At 32.0% G+C, this 17,661-nt stretch overlaps 1 protein-coding gene across 1 annotated transcript; it reads right to left on the reverse strand.

Annotated features, from left to right (window-relative positions):
* Positions 1-7,812: 7,812 nt before the first annotated feature.
* On the reverse strand, positions 7,813-15,725 carry LOC128177178 (alcohol dehydrogenase [acceptor]-like). Its single transcript, XM_052843767.1, has 12 exons — positions 15,660-15,725; positions 13,751-13,889; positions 13,428-13,636; positions 12,175-12,364; positions 11,883-12,014; positions 11,168-11,289; positions 10,745-10,912; positions 10,437-10,587; positions 10,171-10,319; positions 9,661-9,853; positions 9,300-9,531; positions 7,813-9,208 (listed from the first exon to the last, which is right to left on the reverse strand). The coding sequence occupies exons 1-12, from the start codon at positions 15,702-15,704 to the stop codon at positions 9,043-9,045; spliced, it is 1,896 nt and encodes a 631-aa protein (XP_052699727.1). The 5' UTR covers positions 15,705-15,725; the 3' UTR covers positions 7,813-9,042.
* Between the last annotated feature and the right edge of the window lie 1,936 nt (positions 15,726-17,661).

The raw sequence follows: 17,661 nt of genomic DNA on the forward strand, positions 1-17,661 counted from the left end.
AATCAGTACTGCAACGATTAAAGCAATGACAGATCCTTTTAAAATGCCCATTTTTTATTTCTATAAGAAGAAAACAAAAGTTAATCATTAATAGTGATATTTTGACATTTCAAAGAAGAGCTTTCATTTTATATGAACTCATTTCAGACTGACTGGAGAATAGATTGACTGCAATAAAACCTCTTCGTTTAGCGCTATTTTTATTTTATTTAATAGTTGTTTTACTATTGTTGACTGCACATCACATTTATTTCCTTTTATATAAAAATGACTTAATATGCCAACAGTTGTTAAAGTAATTTTTTCATTCAGATTTTTTAACGCTGAAGATAATTATAATAGGTCAAAAACATGGGTTAAAATATATAACATATAAGTGTTACCACTTAATAACAATAAATTTTATATTATAAAAGATATTGTGAGTAAGATAACATACACGATTTAAAATGTTAAAAAAATATAAATTATCGTCTCAGGGGTAATTTAGAACTTTATATTTGAAAAATATCACGCAGCTGATGCCATTCTGCCATAGACCAAATTTTTTTTTGCATTGGGTGTGTGTGCTTCATTTTGTATTCGGGCACTGTCGTAACGTAAATTCAAATCATAGACCTCTTTATCAAATAATTGAGTGGGCTTGGTTAATGTAAACGCTTAATTCGCCTAATCAATACAACATCATACCTCTTCCGGTTATGTAAATCTCAAGAGGTATCTATTTATAAATAGTTATAAAATTAAAAAAAAAGAAATAATTACTTCATTTGTTTTCTTTCATGAGTGTTGTGTTGCTTTGTCTTAGGCTAAATAATGTAAAACAACATGATCTATCATTCAATGTCTAAGTATAGTTTGTTTCGAAGTTAATATTTGACAATTAACAACTAAAAAACCCACAGTGAATAAGAAAGAAGTATTCAGATTATAACATTAAGTATGTTACCTATAAGCCCTTCGCTGGTGTTAATGCCTTCTTATCCAATGACATATATACGTGTAGTTGACGGGCATTTTCAAGGATGCGAATATTTCACAAATAGGATATCCATTGTTTACATTTAGGGTTATATATAGTGATAAACTAAATTTATTTTCACAAATATCCATTTATTTTCTAATAATTTTAATGCATATCATCTAGTGCCTTCCAATGTTCCTTACCTTAAAGTGCATATGTATGGTCTTTGAGCTCTAGCAAATAATATGTTATGAATACGCAAGTTGGTATTTAAAGGTTGATTGTTTTACAGAAATATATTACACCGATGTTTAACGAAACTTAACCCCAGCGACAGCGGGGCTGTTATTCTATGCTCTGCGATTTCAAATCATAATGAAAGGACCTACAAACTAAATGTACCCGTATTATAATTATAAGTGAACAAGGCAACGTGGGACACATAATGACTCCTACCAAGTATTATGTTTCACAGACGACAGAGTAGCTTGCATCTGAGAAATAGACTATGAATCAAGATTTTGCCAGTCATTATAACCCATTAACTGAGTGGTTTTGATTAATAGATATACCCGGTATCTTGTGCGAGACTTCTAAATTGATTTCTATTTTAAAAAAAGAGAAAAAATTGATATAAGTTTGCGACAATATCTTTTCAGTAGACACTCATTATGTAAGTATTGTATATGATATAGTTTTATGGTATATATGTACTAGCTGAATTTATGGAGGGCGAAGTGATAAAAAACGTAATAAAAGAGTTTTCCTGATACATTTTTGCACGCCATCTAGCCTTAATTCAGGGCATGATTGTTGGCTTTGCATCGTTAATCATTTGTTTGCATCTGTGTCTGTTGATTCGGTTGCATCAACGTCTTTTTTACCCTTTTCGCCGCCCACATGAATTATGTATGTTTGTTGGGCGTCATCATTTCCTTAATGGAAACTATGTTTCATTTTACAACAGTTTTTACAAACATCAAAAGTTGACAATAATCATGCATACATACCTAACTAGCAACGAAGGATTAAAATATTGAAAAGTAGGGCCGCATCGTGCACTTTACTGTATGTATTATGTGTTTTATTTTTACCAAAACGGGTCCGAAATAACATTTTTATTGATACTGAGGGAGATACATGAAGATTCATTCTCCTGAGAATCGTCAAAATTCCCGAGAGAACGACCGGGAGAAAGATGAAAGGCGGGATCTGTATACTGTAAAAGTGTATTTTTTACGCTGGTTGTTTAGTACCACTAAAGTTTTCAATGGTCAAACAATACGTGTGGGTATTAAATACGGGGATGCACGATTTACCACTCTTAAGTGTTTATTTTTTAACATACGCGAGGGGGTATTTTACGCGATTTTAAGCTTACCCCGTAACTAGTGTAAATTTCCTCCACACGTAAAAACTGCTTTTACAGTATCTCTCTCACAACCATTCAATATTTTTCCCAATCGACGCACCTTTATAAAGAATAAATCAGGTTATGATAGTTCAATTTTTAGGGTATCCGATCCATATAATAGGACTTAATTTTTTAATCTTGAATATATATCATGTATTAAATACTTTGATATCAATTTGAAGCATCTTAGACTAAAAAAAAATTACTAACAGAAATTTTCAAAAAGGACTATATGATTTGAGCCTAAAAAAGGCTCGGCCCCTTAAAATGAACATCATCATTTGACTGTAAATCTTTGTTTCCGTTGTACAAATATACATGTGAAGATTTTTCATTATTTCAATTTTGATTCAAATGCCCACAATTTAGACAGATGACATCATAAAGTTGCCTTTTCCCGCCATTTTCGCATTTTTAGCATTAAACGACTTGCTTTAAGCAGTTTTCTTTCAGAAAGCATTGACCACATGCTTGAACAAACAAAATATTTTCATTGAAAATGTATCTATCCAAGACTAATAAGTGACAAAAGAAATTTCTTAATCAAAGCTGCGCTCTATATTTCCAATTTGAAAAACGATAAGAAATTTTTTTGACTGATTTTGATTGAATTATAAAAATAGCGTCACTTCTGACATCATATACTGCCAGTGAGTGTAAATAAATCAAATAAATAGGTGAAAGATTATCTTATATCAACTCTTCCTAAAATAACGTAACAATTTAATGTATATCTGTAACACTTTCAAAAATGACAAATTATGGGGGCCAAATTTGACTCATATCATATATAGTCCTTTTATAACAAAGGCAGTACGTTTTTAATGAAGGTCCATAAAGTCTATTGGGACAAGCACATTTTTGAAAATGAAAAAGTCAATACTAAGAATATCAATTATAAATGCTTTGGTGAAAAGATTTATTTGATCATTAGGATTAGAAAAAAAATACTGAAAATTTTTATACCGGATAGATGTTTTGAATTGATGTTTATAAATTGAAACAAAAGGGAAGGGGGGAGGGGCTCTTGAAAATTTTTCTAAATTTTCTAATTTTATTAAAAAATTATTGAGGAAAATGGAAATCGGTTATTCTTGTATATATTCAAACTCCATGGATATAATATTCAATAAATACATAAAACACAAGTCAAATAATCATATTCAAAAGAAATAATTGATTTCTTTATTTATGGCGCATGCGACGAACTCCGTTTTGGAAGTATTTTTACTCTTCAGAAATCTCTTCCTTTTACTCCGTTTTTGGAGTCCGCCCAGACTGTCTATGGGATACCAATAAGTCCCAAGGGGTATCAAGAGTTATGCATTTTTATGATTTTGGTATCCTTGGGATTCCTTGAGGTTCGTTTGAGTATCTTTGGAGTTTCTTGGGGGTTTGTTTGGGTATCTTTTGGGTTTCATGGGGTACTTAGGATGTCTCAGAGATACGAATGTGTCCCCAATATGTTTTAAATTTGTATTATTCGGGTATCATTGGGGATCCATGGGGTTCCTTGGTGTTAGAAAACGCCCACGAAAAATATACCTTCCCCGGTAGACACGAGTTTTTACCCCTATCACATGACTCTCTAGACTAATCAGGTGACACGTTAAATAGAATAATTATAATTAAGTATAATAAAATGACACGTTTTCATATTAAAGCAATTGCTTGGTAGTATTTCCTTGTAAAATATTTCAGCATTACCATTCTTAAGGTTAGTATCTCTATGTGCCTAATCTTCATTAACGGGCAGCTACCTTCTAAGTAAGAAACCTATTGTATACATGTTTGTCATGGTGCTAATCCAAATCGTATCTATTCTACTATATTAGAATTATAGACTCGAATTTTTTAGCTTTAATACGGATAAATCGCGAGAGTACTCTCTTTTGTTTTATATATTTTAAACATCATTGGTACTTGGAGATTACAAATTTGATTTTATTTTTTCTCAATCAAGCTTTGCTATTTTATAATCAACAAAACTTCCTCAAAAAATTCAGGAAATCATCTGGATTTTTTTTATTTTACAATCTTGCGCATGCGCATTACACGCATGCTAAATCACAGTATGTTATGTATGTTCAACTTCATTAATTTTCTCCAAAATCTTTTAGGAGGGATTCGATCTGCAATTTTCTGCTAGGCCTACATTACTGATTACGGCAGAGACATTTATATGTGTTATACATGTTATATTATATATCTCTGATTACGGGTATATGGGAGGCATTTCAACCATGGTGAAAGCCTGTTCCGAGACACACTTAGATTATTCTAACAAAGCAGAGTGAAATTAAATTTATAGCATTATTGAAGGCTTAAAGCTTTGTTATGTAAATGTCATCAATACTATGTGTTGATCTATCTATTTTGTAAATGTCCGATATAACATGCAATGTCAACCCGTGCACGCACTGGTCAAAGCCTAGTATATACCTAGAAAAAATAAATGCCCAATATTGATAAACATGTTTTTTGTTTTAATTGCTAAAAACATTTTGTTGGACTTTTTTTTCATACCACAATCTTTTATTTACAAATAAATCTATCGTTAAAGAGAACTTAACATAAAATTATGAGTTTATTCTGGATTGAAATCTAGTTTCCGCATTACATGTACGGTAAGTTATGTATAAAAAAAAGCGGATCCTCATTTCCGTCTTTCATGTATATAAACAATTTTAAATGACATGCAATATCGATCTAGTCTACCAAGAAATAGAAACATTTGTCTTTATGTCCTTTTACTAACCAAAGGCCGAGATTCGGTGTACAGAGTAGAGGAGGTGAGTATTTCGAGAGTTCTTGGACAATTTTTGGACAGGATGGAATAAATGAATTTTACCTCTTGCGTTTTTGCAATCTCGTTCAACATGTCTATCACATTTCAGATTTGCCTGTAATAAACAGCCAGCATAGATATATAGATGTTAGAGTTATAACTCTATAATTTTTAGGATTACTTTTATCTTTGCTTTACCTTTAAAAACTGATATAACCTTTCCAGCATTGAACATTTCAGGAACATGTGCATGTCTAAGTATCGAATTAAACAAAATACATAATTCATCAACAGTTTTATTGCCACAAAAATAATATGTTCGTTCGTGAGAAAATCTGGAACAGATGCTTTCCCTTGGATAGTGATTTAATATGATGTTGAATTTCCTCATGTGATAGCAAAATTTTTGAATTAAATGTTGGATTGAAATTATTGTCAATAGCGTATACAAGCTGGTCAATTCGCTGTTTAAATACCATGTCAAATTTAGTCAGGTCCTGAATTTCCTCTGCTAGACTTAAGTAATAGTCTTTCAACAATTTACACATGTCAGGTATGTTTGCGGACTTGCCTTAATAAGATTTTGAACTAGGAAGTTTGGATAAGGATCATTTCATGTTTTTCCATGCCGTTTTGTAGAACGTCCTCAGGTCAATTTATATTGCCTTGTCGATGAAAAAAAAAAACAAACCATCTCAAAAATCCATAAAACGAAATACAAATTTAAAGCACAGCAACGAAGGACCTCCAAAAAGATAGAGGTGGGATTATGAGCTTAGGAGGAGTGAGCATTCTCTGCTGACCGGTTACATCCGCCGTGTGCTCTTTGTCGTAATCGGGAAAAAACGGAAAAGTCCGTAGACAATTAGGTGATTAAATATTGTCTAACAATTAGTATTCAAAAAAAGGCCAGTCAGCATGCGGCCCATTGGAAGATTGTATTTGCTGACAATGTCGTTGTATCGACCATAAATCTTATGAAAAGATGATTTCAAACGAGACAATTGATAGTCCTGTTTTATCAACTTGTTTGTCAGTAGCTTGCCATGCCTTAGAAACTGTTCATACGAAGAGCATGCCCTTGCGTATCGAATTAACTGAGAGACAAAAACACCATATGCAGGTGATGAGGGTATATTGCTACATAAGTAAGGAAAGCTGTCTATAGAAAAATTGAAGTCATCGCGTTTATCATAATTTTTTTTGTTACCATCAATGTCCATTTCCAGTAAAATGTCCAAATATGAAACAGACGAGCAGACTCTGTGGTAGCTTTTATTTCAAGTTCACTGGAATATATAGAGTCGACATAATTAGGGAAATAACAATTGTCTATTGATAATACGTCGTCGGTATACGCGAATGTTGAGTTGAAGGCCAGTGATTGATTTTTTTTTACGTACAAGTTTCTAAATAAATTCTGCTTCACAAGAATACAAAAATAGGTCTGCTAACATTGGGGCACAATTGGTACCCATGTGATTTTCGGAGCATTTCATTTGGGTATAATTCTCGATAGATTATATGAAGTTTGTGTAAAAACTTGTTTGTTTATTATGTCTGTATTAAAATCTTAAAATATAATGACAGTTCCGGTTTTGCATAGTCGTCATAGAGATCAAAAGGATCTAGGAGCACATCCTTGTAAGCTTCAAAAGACAGGTTGGTCGAAGGAAGTAGGCAACCATTGATTAATACATGACTTTGCCGGATTGTCATTTTGATTGCAAGAATACGTATACGTAGAAAATTCAATCTGATTCTCCTCTTGAAGTATTATTTGTGGTAACACCATTTTTTGCAAATGTTGTAACTTGATTATCAAAAGAGGTCTCTAGAATTGACAGACAATTTTTAGACAGTCAGTGCTCTGATATAAATACGATATCGCTAAACGTGACTACTTGTTTGCTACCTGAGATAATCGAGATATTTTACCGTAAGAAGAATGTTTTTGTTTATTTAACACTGCATAGATGACACATGTAAGGATTTATACTAATATATTCATTCTTTGTAAAAAAAAATTAAATACGTAAAATAAATATATTTTGAAGTACTTCCGGTGACGACCGGAAGTTACGACGAACAAAACAAAATAGTTTAAAAACATCTACAGCTATACAGTACCGATCAGACCCAACCTAACACCAGAGTAAACCCCAACTAAACCCTGGGTTTACTTTTGGGATTCACCTAGGGTTTACTCTGGGTTTACCTTTTGAAAATTTGGGTCCACTCAGGGTTTACTTTGGATTTGTTCGGGGTTTACTTTGGGTTTACTTGGAAAATTGGTCAACTGTACGCACTGCAGTGTGAAACAGACCCGTAATTAATCTTACAATCCTACTGCCTGTAATTCTTGCCCCTTGTGTATTCCAAATACACAGTTAGCGTCTGTTTTCAGGGGTATACTTCTGATCGGGGTTTACTCTCTGTGTCACCTCTGGGTTTACTTTGGGTTTACTCTGGGTCCACTCTAGTAAACCCGAAGTAAACCCAGAAGGTAAACCCAAGGTTCAGTTGGGGTTTCCTTTCTGTTAGGTTGGGTCTGATCGGTACTGTAGGTCTTTCATCCTACAAAGTCTGGATGCTCAAGTCTTTACCGTTTCTGAGATCCCGAGGTGACAAGCTTTTTGTCGCGGAACAGGAAACAAACGACCGGAAACGAATTTTAAAAAAAGAAAAAAAAAACGCCTCAAGTTATTATCATTGTCTATAATTCCCGAAAATTTCAAGAAAATCTACCCAGCAATCTTTGAGAACTCTTGTGGACAAAAAAGGGAAAAAATTAATAAGAGGAAAGAAAAAAAGAAAGGAAGAAAAAAACATTACAATAACTACAAGGTCTTCCATTGGAAACAGAAGACCTTAAAAAGGTAAAAAAGAAACCAATGTCATCTATTCCATTCATATATTCAACAATTGATACATAAGCATACATCTGATGTATACCACAAGTATGAGACACATTATGATACCTAGTCTTACTGATCAAATAAACATATTTTAATATGTTTGTATAATAAAACAATCATATTTCATTTATAATCATTAATACTTATAATGACATCATCAAATTCTTGCACTTTTCTTATGGCAAAAAGATAAATTTACATGTATGAATATAAAGTCTGTAATATCGTTCTCTTGTGTGAAACATATTCTATTTTAGTAATATTTAATTGTAGTTATTAAAAAAGATTAAAACGTGACTAAAACGGGAATCCGGGCCAACATTCAATAAAGGTTTTTAATTCAGCATCAATTTACATGTACATGGGTATATCCCTCATATTAATTTTAGAATCGGTAGGACAACAAAGTCGCTATTTCAATTGCACTTCTTTCATAGATATGTGTTTTTTTTAATCGTCCAAGTGTGCTGCATAAATATCTTGGGACAAATTAAAGTGCGTTTAATTAAGTAATATAGGTTCCATTCTTGCAGAGTGCATATCCATTTTAGTGACATTTGGTATCAAAATGCTTGCGAGAATAGTGGAATCGCAATTTTAAAAGCAATATTCTGAACTGAAATATCATTTGAAGAAAAAAATAAACATGGTTAAGTACAGCAAAATGTCGACCGGAGAGAGATAATTTGATGACCTTCCATTCAAGGGGTCATTCATTTCTGAACAAAAAATAGGAATGGAGCTATAAATCATAATGTTAATAGTTTTGCCTACGGAAAATGTATTTGGACAATACCAACATGTAGGTTTGTTTCTAATACAAAGCTGTTTTACAGAACGTACTAATAACTGGAAATAAATTTTATTAACAAAAGCAAATGTGTTGCGTCTTTTGAGGTCAAGCTACTTATTAAAAAATAACCAGTTTGAAACATTTGTTGATTCATATTTACAACCTTCACAACTTATCAGTTTTTTCTCTCATGGATGTCACACTATTGATATTTCTTATCATGTCAGCTGCCTTTTCCGCTATCATGATTGTAGGAGCGTTTGTATTTCCAGATATTGCGTTTCGCATGACAGATGCATCAACGACGCGTAGGTTGTCTATGCCTCTCAATCTGAAAAAAAAAACTGCCAGGTTTTACACTGTGTCAATTTTTGGAATACCTTTCTAATTTCTAAGAATATATATAACCTTGAGTACAGTACCTGAGTTCTGGATCTACTACTGCCGTCGGGTCATCTTTAGACCCCATTCTACATGTAGATGTAGGATGATACAGTGTATAAGTGTAGTGTCTAATTCTACATATCCAGTAATCGTCGGAGTTAGGTGTGTGACTTTCGCATTGCGGGGCATACAACTCCAGCGGATCCTGGGAAGAGGCACCAATCTTTTTAAAAGTTACCGTGTCGCCCAACTTCAAAACTTCTCGTATCCCTTCAAGCAAAATACATTTTGATAGATCTTTCTGATTTTGAAATATACTTCATATTAAAATGCCAATTTAAAATAATACACACATGTATCGAAAACACAATAATAAAATTCAAACACCAAAGTATTTACCGTTTATTAACGTTTTTATGTCATCTGGATGGTCAAGGTAGTTTGGGTCAATGATCGGTGGATCAAAGGGGTCAGCACTTTTAAGATTTATCGTACCTCTACTCTTTGGATGGAGTAGAATCGAGATTATAGTGAATGTCTCTATGTTTTTGTCTATCTTTTGCTGATACTCCTTTTTCTTGCCCTCTTTCATCTAATAAAGAAAGAATCTGCACAATTATATTTAACAACATTTTGAATGTTCCTTCTCACAGAACTCAAAATGCTATAGAATGCTTAATATATAAACATTCATAGTATATATTTTCAATTCAGAATATTTTATAATTGGAGAATTGTCATATAACATTAAAATTTAATTTTGGAAATACGAAGTGGAAATCCTCAGAGTGCGAAGATAAAAACAATTTAAAATATAGAATATATGTTGCATTTGACCTTAAGCAAACTTAAAAAGTTCCAGATTGACTCACATATTTAAATGTGTACTATCAAATGACTCCAACATACTTTTTTATCAATGTTATAGGAATCTAAGAACACATCTGTATCTTCTGGGTGATAACTATAGGTGAGAAAATGAAGCTGGATTTCTGGAGAAATACTTCTATCGCTCCCAAGAAACGCTGTTCCTTCAGCATGCGTTTTACTCAATGCACCTTATTTTACATGAACAAAGAATGATATTACCTATTTGTCAGTTACCCCGTATTTAAGTGACATCTTTGATAAATCCACTAAATTTTATTATATTAAATGTATTGATAATGATTTACCCGTTCCAAATAATAAGTACTTCAGGATATTCATAGGCGATGCAAGTTTGGGCTGGGTAGCCACTCGCGTCGTATTATCATGAAATTCTAATAACGTCATAATATGATCCTGCAAATTTTTCCCTACCGGAAGATCAGCAACAACTGGAATCTAATTTAAAAGTACGTTAAAAACTTCACGAAGAATATCATTTTACACTTAATATATGTTCTGATTTACCATTTTCTCTTTTTGTCAGTTTTTTTTTGTTTCATAATCTTAGTTTTCTAAAACAAATTTAAATTATTCTATTTTATAATATACCTACCTCTAATGATTCAAGGTGTTCTTTTGGTCCAATTCCTGAAAGCATTAGTATTTGTGGGGAGTTAACAGCTCCGGCGGAAACGATAACTTCTTTGTTAGCCATTATCTCATGCTTTATGTTGTCTCGAACAAACCATACACCTAAGGCTTTTTTGTCTTTTATAATAATCTGCAAAAGTAGGGAAAAATCAAGGACTGGTAAAATTAATAACTGTGGTAAGATCGACTCGTTTTATATATAAATTGTCTCTTTTAATTAAAAGTTTTAATTTCTTTTATGGTGTCGGTTATAATCAAAATCAGTAATTAGAGGAAGGCTTTTTTTTATTATGAAAATGATATGTTTGATATAAGTTTTGATTAAACGGAACTTTTGAAGTATACTGTATCATTCCATACAATAATAACATTTTATTTTTTTTACCTTGGTGACATGTGAGTTCATAGACACATGAAGGTTATTACGTCCCATGACAGGTCTGAGGTATGCCTTGGCGGTACTACTGCGCTCACCATTCTGAACTGTTTCCTGTGATGAACAATAACCTAGAAAACAATTAAATGAAATAGTTAAAGTTGAAAATTAAGTTTCGAAATGGAAAAACTTAAATGAAAGATACATCTAATTATCTGACAAAATGCAAATACCTAATGTTAAAAATAATGTCCAAGTTCAGTTTGAACAAAACGCACCCATCTTTACTTTTAAAACAACAAATCCAACACTTGCAAAAGTGTAAACTTCCATGATATCAACAATTTTTTAATCATTGTTTACTCCTTGTTCTCTAAGTGATAGAAAAGAGGTCGTAATTTTTAATTGAGCTTTCGAGATAAAATATGTTAAGATTATTTTTGCGAAATCATCGAAACTCTGCAAGTTTGCATTCTTTAAGATGTTTATTTTTTTTTTATTTGTAAAACAGTATATTCGTATAGTCGCGGATATCTCTTTACACAAGTATGTTGTCTTCGTACTATTCAATGTTATATCTATGGTCAGGATGTGCGGGTTTTATAGAATTATTTGGTAATATATATAAAACAGGCTGACCCACAGCCTAAAACGCATAGAGTTAATGTACAAAAAACTTAATTCATACTTTGCATGCAATCGACGTCATACTTGTAGCACTTGCCTATCTGTGATTTTCCGTTGCAGTCTACCGTGGAGTAGCCAAGCTCTTCCATTGCTCGTGCATAAACCTCTTTATTGAGGGGCGTGGCAGTTCCATCACTGACAGACAGGTATCCTTCTCTACCATGATAGTCTAACATAAATATATCAAGCGTAGTAATGTATCCATAATTTGCTCAAATTGAATATTTTAGTGTGATAAAATCTGAATATAAATATTCTTAAATCACAACATTTTCATGAATTTAGAGGAATAAGAAAGATATACATGTACATTTAAACAAAATAATTACCAGAATTATGGAGTTCAGGTATTTTTATATTTTCTGATTTTATGAAATAAGGAAGAACATCTTTGTAACTCCAACCAGTACATCCCTCGGCGGACCATCCGTTATAGTCATGACGACTGCCACGTACATACTGCAGGTAATTTAGACTACTGGTACCTCCAAGAACACGTCCTCGTGGCCAAGCAGACCTCTGTTGCAAAACAAATCATTATGTGTTTACAAGTCAATCATTTTATCTTTCTGTGACGTTACTTTTTCAGAAAAACGCTTCTTTTTCTTATAACGTTAACATTTTCCGAATCCTATAACAAATATACGTACTTTTGCAACGCACTTTTAATGAAATACTTAACTTGGTGTTTTTTTTCAAAGTGCTTTTATTTTGGGACCAACACACCGCACTCAGTTTTTTTTCCCAAAGTGTGGTGCCGCACAGTATATTTTTACAGAGAGTTATTAAAAACCCATTAAAAATTTCTATAAATATTGTATATTGTAACGTTATTGGCTATTATTGACATTCCTCTGTATCAATATTACAAAGAACTTCAAGCTTCGACTATCTTACAATATCTTACAGTCATCATAAAAATTAAAACTGCCCCAGTAACAGTAAGACTGTTGCACGAACCAAAGAGACTATTACTTTAAATAACAAATTATATAAGAATATAAAGACACTTAACGAAAAAAAAAACGTTAGTTATGGTAAATGAAAACTATTTGAATGTCGCTATTACATGTATATTGCTTATGGAGGAAAACACAAAATCAATACATGTAATCATGCACTATCTTAAAACTGAAAATAGGTGATTATTGAAAATATCATTTCATTATCGAGTTTTCTTTCTTGAAAGGGTATTTGACATTGTACTACATTTTTCTTTATTAAAAAAGTGTTAGTAAGTAATTTTTCAAACCCTTTAAAATTGAATATTTAGGCCAGATATATAATACTAGTACCAGGAAGCCTTGGCCTTGATTCAAATTTGCCAATGGACATCATTACACTATATTTTTTGGTGTGTTGTGTGGGTTTTCATTTACATGTATATATTTTGCAAAAATGAAATCAAATGATGGCTGAAAGACATTAACATGCATGATGTGGTTTAAAGGTGAATATCTTAACCAATTTAAAATCTCATTGATTGTTTTCCAATAAAAACCCAAAAGATTTTCACTGCAATGTAAGTTTCAAATTGAATGCACAATTGTGTCAAATAACATGTATATGTAATGTTACATGCCTGATCCCGCAGGGCTAAACACGCTTTCTTTTGTGGTACAGATTTGAATTGCCAGTCTTGTTTAGACAGAGGTAGTGTAGGTGAAGCAACCGGAATACTGATGTTTGGATTTTCCTGTTCTGAGCCCCCAGCTTCTAAAATGAGGACTGAGACATCTGGATCTTCCGAAAGTCTATTTGCGAGTACACACCCAGCAGAACCTGCACCTACTGTAATTAAACAAAAGAATCATCGATATACTTAACATTATAAATCATATGAAATTGCGATGGCATCTTTGCAGAGAAGAATTAAAATCAATACCTTATTTTTTTTTTACTTACTTATGATATAATCATACGATGAGTTGAGTGAAATGATACCATCTTGAGAACTATTAGAAAAGTTCTTTTTAAAATATATAATTAGTACTGCAATGATTAAAACAATGGCTGATCCTTTCAAAATGCCCATGTCACATTTCTATAAGAACAAAACAAAAGTTAATCATTGATTCTGATGATTTGAAATTTCAAAGATAGAAGAACTTCAATGTTACGTGAACTCATTTCAAACAATGCGTACAGAACAGATTGACTGCAATAAAACCTCTACGCTATTTCCTTTGATCAAATACTTGGTAAGCCACTGTTGACTGTAGATCATATATAAAAGGTATACACATTGCAATATTCAAAAGTTGTTAAAATATGTGTTTTATTCATTTAAATCTTATAATGTTTTAATGCTGAAGAGAATTAAAATACAAAAACATAGATTAAGATATATAATTGCTACCACTTAATACAGTTACCTTTATATTTTTACAAAAACACTGTAAGATAACAGGATTTAATGTATTATAAAGAATTAAAGGGTTGTTTGTGAACTTGATGTTTTTAATTAATATAACTTTCATTGTTATAATACTTTTTCTTCAAAATATTTCAAATAAACCCTCAAGATTACATGCGTTATTTCATAAAGTAATCACATCAATTATTTTACTTCTTTACATTGGAGATCAAAGTACTGAAATCTTGACGGGAGTTGATTTTATCGATTATTATGTATTTCAAAATAAACGATATGTTATTTTGCATGCTAAGCATTTTTCTATATGTATTTGAATTACGCACATTTTTTATTATATAAATTCTCCGACAGGATATTCGTGAAAACCCCATATGAATCTTGTTGTGTAATATTCGAAGAATTAATTCCATCAAACTAATTGTGAGTAATCGAAAAAGCTCTGAGAAATTGTATGGATTTATGCAATATTGAACTCTAGGTCTCGTTCAACCGATCGACGTTCGGCTGTCTCCGTTAATATCCGACAAGCGAGAGAGATTCTCTGCTTGTCGGAAATTTACGGAGACAGCCGAGCGTCTGGTTGAACAAGGCTATATTGACTTCTGGCGTAGGAATACATACAATGTACGACTACAAAAAATATCTAAATTGTTCGTACCATTTAAAATCTGACTATTTACAAGGTATCTATAAATAAGTTTTCTTGGAAACAAGGCTTTAAAAAACACTACATCGAATTTATCGATTAGAACTAAATGTTTTCAGCGATGTTGATCTGTGCATCGGTCCAAACACTGTTCACTTTTGATTTGCAAGAGTAACTGCATAGGAGAGTTGATAAAAATCGACTCCCAAAAAGTGATTTATAATCGTGATTGCCTTTAACGTTTAAAAATTAACACTAAAATAGCACAGCACTTCTCAATACTCCCAGTGCTTTGACTGTCTTGAAATTCGATACGTTCTCTTGAGTTTTTTTTCTTCATTTTTCATGTTTACGTCTTAACGTCTTTCTTAGACAAAAACTTGTTTTTCTGTAATTGGGGGAAGGATGTTCAACATGTTGTATTCGGTTACTGCCACAATGTTAGACTATATCACACTGACATTTTCTTTAAAAATACATGCTGAGTTGGCGGATTTAAATTAAACGCTTAATTCACATAATCAATACATCATTCCTCTCACGGTTATCCACGGAATTACAAGCAAATGGAATTATAATAATTATCCATACATGAATTATGCATAAATTAGCTTTCTTTAACAAGTGATGTGCAGCTTTAATTAACGTCAGATAATGTAGAAAAAAAGATTTTTTATTAATTTCTTAAGTTCAGCTGTTTTGAAGTTGTAATATGTTAATTAATGACTGAAAAAACCCATTGCGGATTAAGAAAGAAAGATTATGTTTTCAACATTAAGTAAGTATGTTACCTTGAAGCTCTTCGCTGGAGTTAATGCCTTCTTATCCAAATACATAATGTATATACGTGTTCTTGTGACCTTTTATAGGGACAATTTAACAGATAGGATATCCATTGTTTACATTTAGCGTTAGATTTAGTGATAAACAGAATGCAATGTTATACAATTTCATTGTACATCCTGCACGTGCCTTCCATATGTTTACCTTAAAGTGCACGTGCATGTAAATGTATGGTCTCTAATTTCTAGTAAATGATAGGTTATAAGCACGCGGTATTTCAGGGTTAATTGTTATAACGAAATATATTACACTGATGTTACTAAAACTTTACCCCTATCAACAGTGGTGCTGTTTTTCTCTGCGCCGCGTGTCAAATCATAATGAGGACGTACAAACTAAATCTCGTATATTAAACACAAAATCTCGTATATATGACACAAAATTTCGTATATATGACTTTGACCTTGTATGTCAGAGATGATTTATATTGGCAATGCCTGATCTCCCATTCGTTTATGTGATGCATAATAAAATATTGTTAAAGTCAACTAAATGTAGGTTTATCAGAAGAGAAGGCACTGTGAATGATATTTCACAGACGACAGTGTAGCTTGCATATAAGAGATAAACAATGAATCAAGATTTTATCAGCCATTTTATGCTCCACTCATTAAAGGACTGAATTTTGATAAATGATATATTTCATAATTTGTGTGAAACTTTTTTATTTAAAAAAAGAGAAAAGAATTAAGGTACATTGCCGCAATATCTATTTATTACTAGAAACTAAAAATGCTAGTATTGTACATGTATAATTATATTGTAGTATATGTACTAGCTTACTAAATTATCTCAGTATGTTTATTGGATGTTATCATTTTCTCAATGGAGATATATTTCATTCTACAACGGTTTTTCACAAACAACAGCACTTACACATGAATTAAAATATTTAAAAGTAACCGTAGGGCCGCATTCTGACACTATCCTGAATGTATTTAAATGTGTTACATTTTTACCAGTAAAGGATATGAAATTACATTTTTTATTGTATAAAGATTTTTTCTTCTCTTCTGAGAAAAATCACAATTCCTAGTAGAACGTCCGAAGAAAAAAATATTTTTCTGTTGGGAAACTCTTGATACCTTTCTCACATTCAAGCAATATTTTTTCCCATTATTGCATTATACATACATATACCTAAATTAAGAATACATCGGGTTATAATAGTTTTTCTACTAAAAAGCAAATATACATGTATCGTATATGTTATCTTTATGTTAATCATTCGATTTATGTAAAGTTTAATTAGTTTCTGGAACATAAAAATTAACAATTTTTTTGAAAATGATTTGTTCAAATGTTTGACGCAATTATCTGTTTGATTACTTTGATCGTATGCTCATCCTTGTAACATTTTTATGCCCATGGTGCAAAAATCTACTTTCCCCGGAAGACAAGTGACTCTCTAGACTCGTTAATAGAATAATATTATGAATAATAATTTTATTATTATTATAGATTCTACTATAGTTATTGCCGAGATCAAAGAGATGCCGCGGACATTATTCTCCAATATACCACGAATGTCATCAGTAAATTATCAGATCAGAAATACCTATTTGTCTCGCACTGACTATGAAAGTACAACTTCAAACCGTAAAAAGTTTTAAAACCATGTCAGTTTCACGTGTTAGTTCCAGTCAAAACGATGTGTATTGCCTCAAATGTTTATTTTTAAGAGATCAATGCGGCTGTTCCTTGCACCTCCCTAGCATTTTTTCACTGCATGTTTTTACATAAAATATATATCGTGTAGTAGTAATAATCGTATTAAATTGCCTTTATAATATTAGGAACATGATTCAAAGATATTTTATAAATAAGATAAGAGTATTAAAAAACCAAAGAAATTTCTGTCGTCTGCATGTGATTCCTTTGATCGATACACATGTAAACATTACCAACAAAACCATTGGGGTTACACGGAACAGCCGTCAAAATGACCTA

The sequence above is a fragment of the Crassostrea angulata genome, chromosome 3 (genome assembly GCF_025612915.1).
Source record: "Crassostrea angulata isolate pt1a10 chromosome 3, ASM2561291v2, whole genome shotgun sequence".
Taxonomy (NCBI): Eukaryota; Metazoa; Mollusca; class Bivalvia; order Ostreida; family Ostreidae; genus Magallana; species Magallana angulata.

Bases quoted from the DNA above. Each gene is read 5' to 3' on its own strand.
- LOC128177178 (XM_052843767.1), bottom strand. From the start codon at position 15,704: ATGTATTTGGATAAGAAGGCATTAACTCCAGCGAAGAGCTTCAAG. The intron at 12,015-12,174 runs GTAATTATTTTG...TATTTATGTTAG, and splicing joins ACCTGAACTCCATAATTCTG to ACTATCATGGTAGAGAAGGA. The intron at 11,290-11,882 runs GCAAGTGCTACA...ATTGTTTTCTAG, and splicing joins CAACGGAAAATCACAGATAG to GTTATTGTTCATCACAGGAA.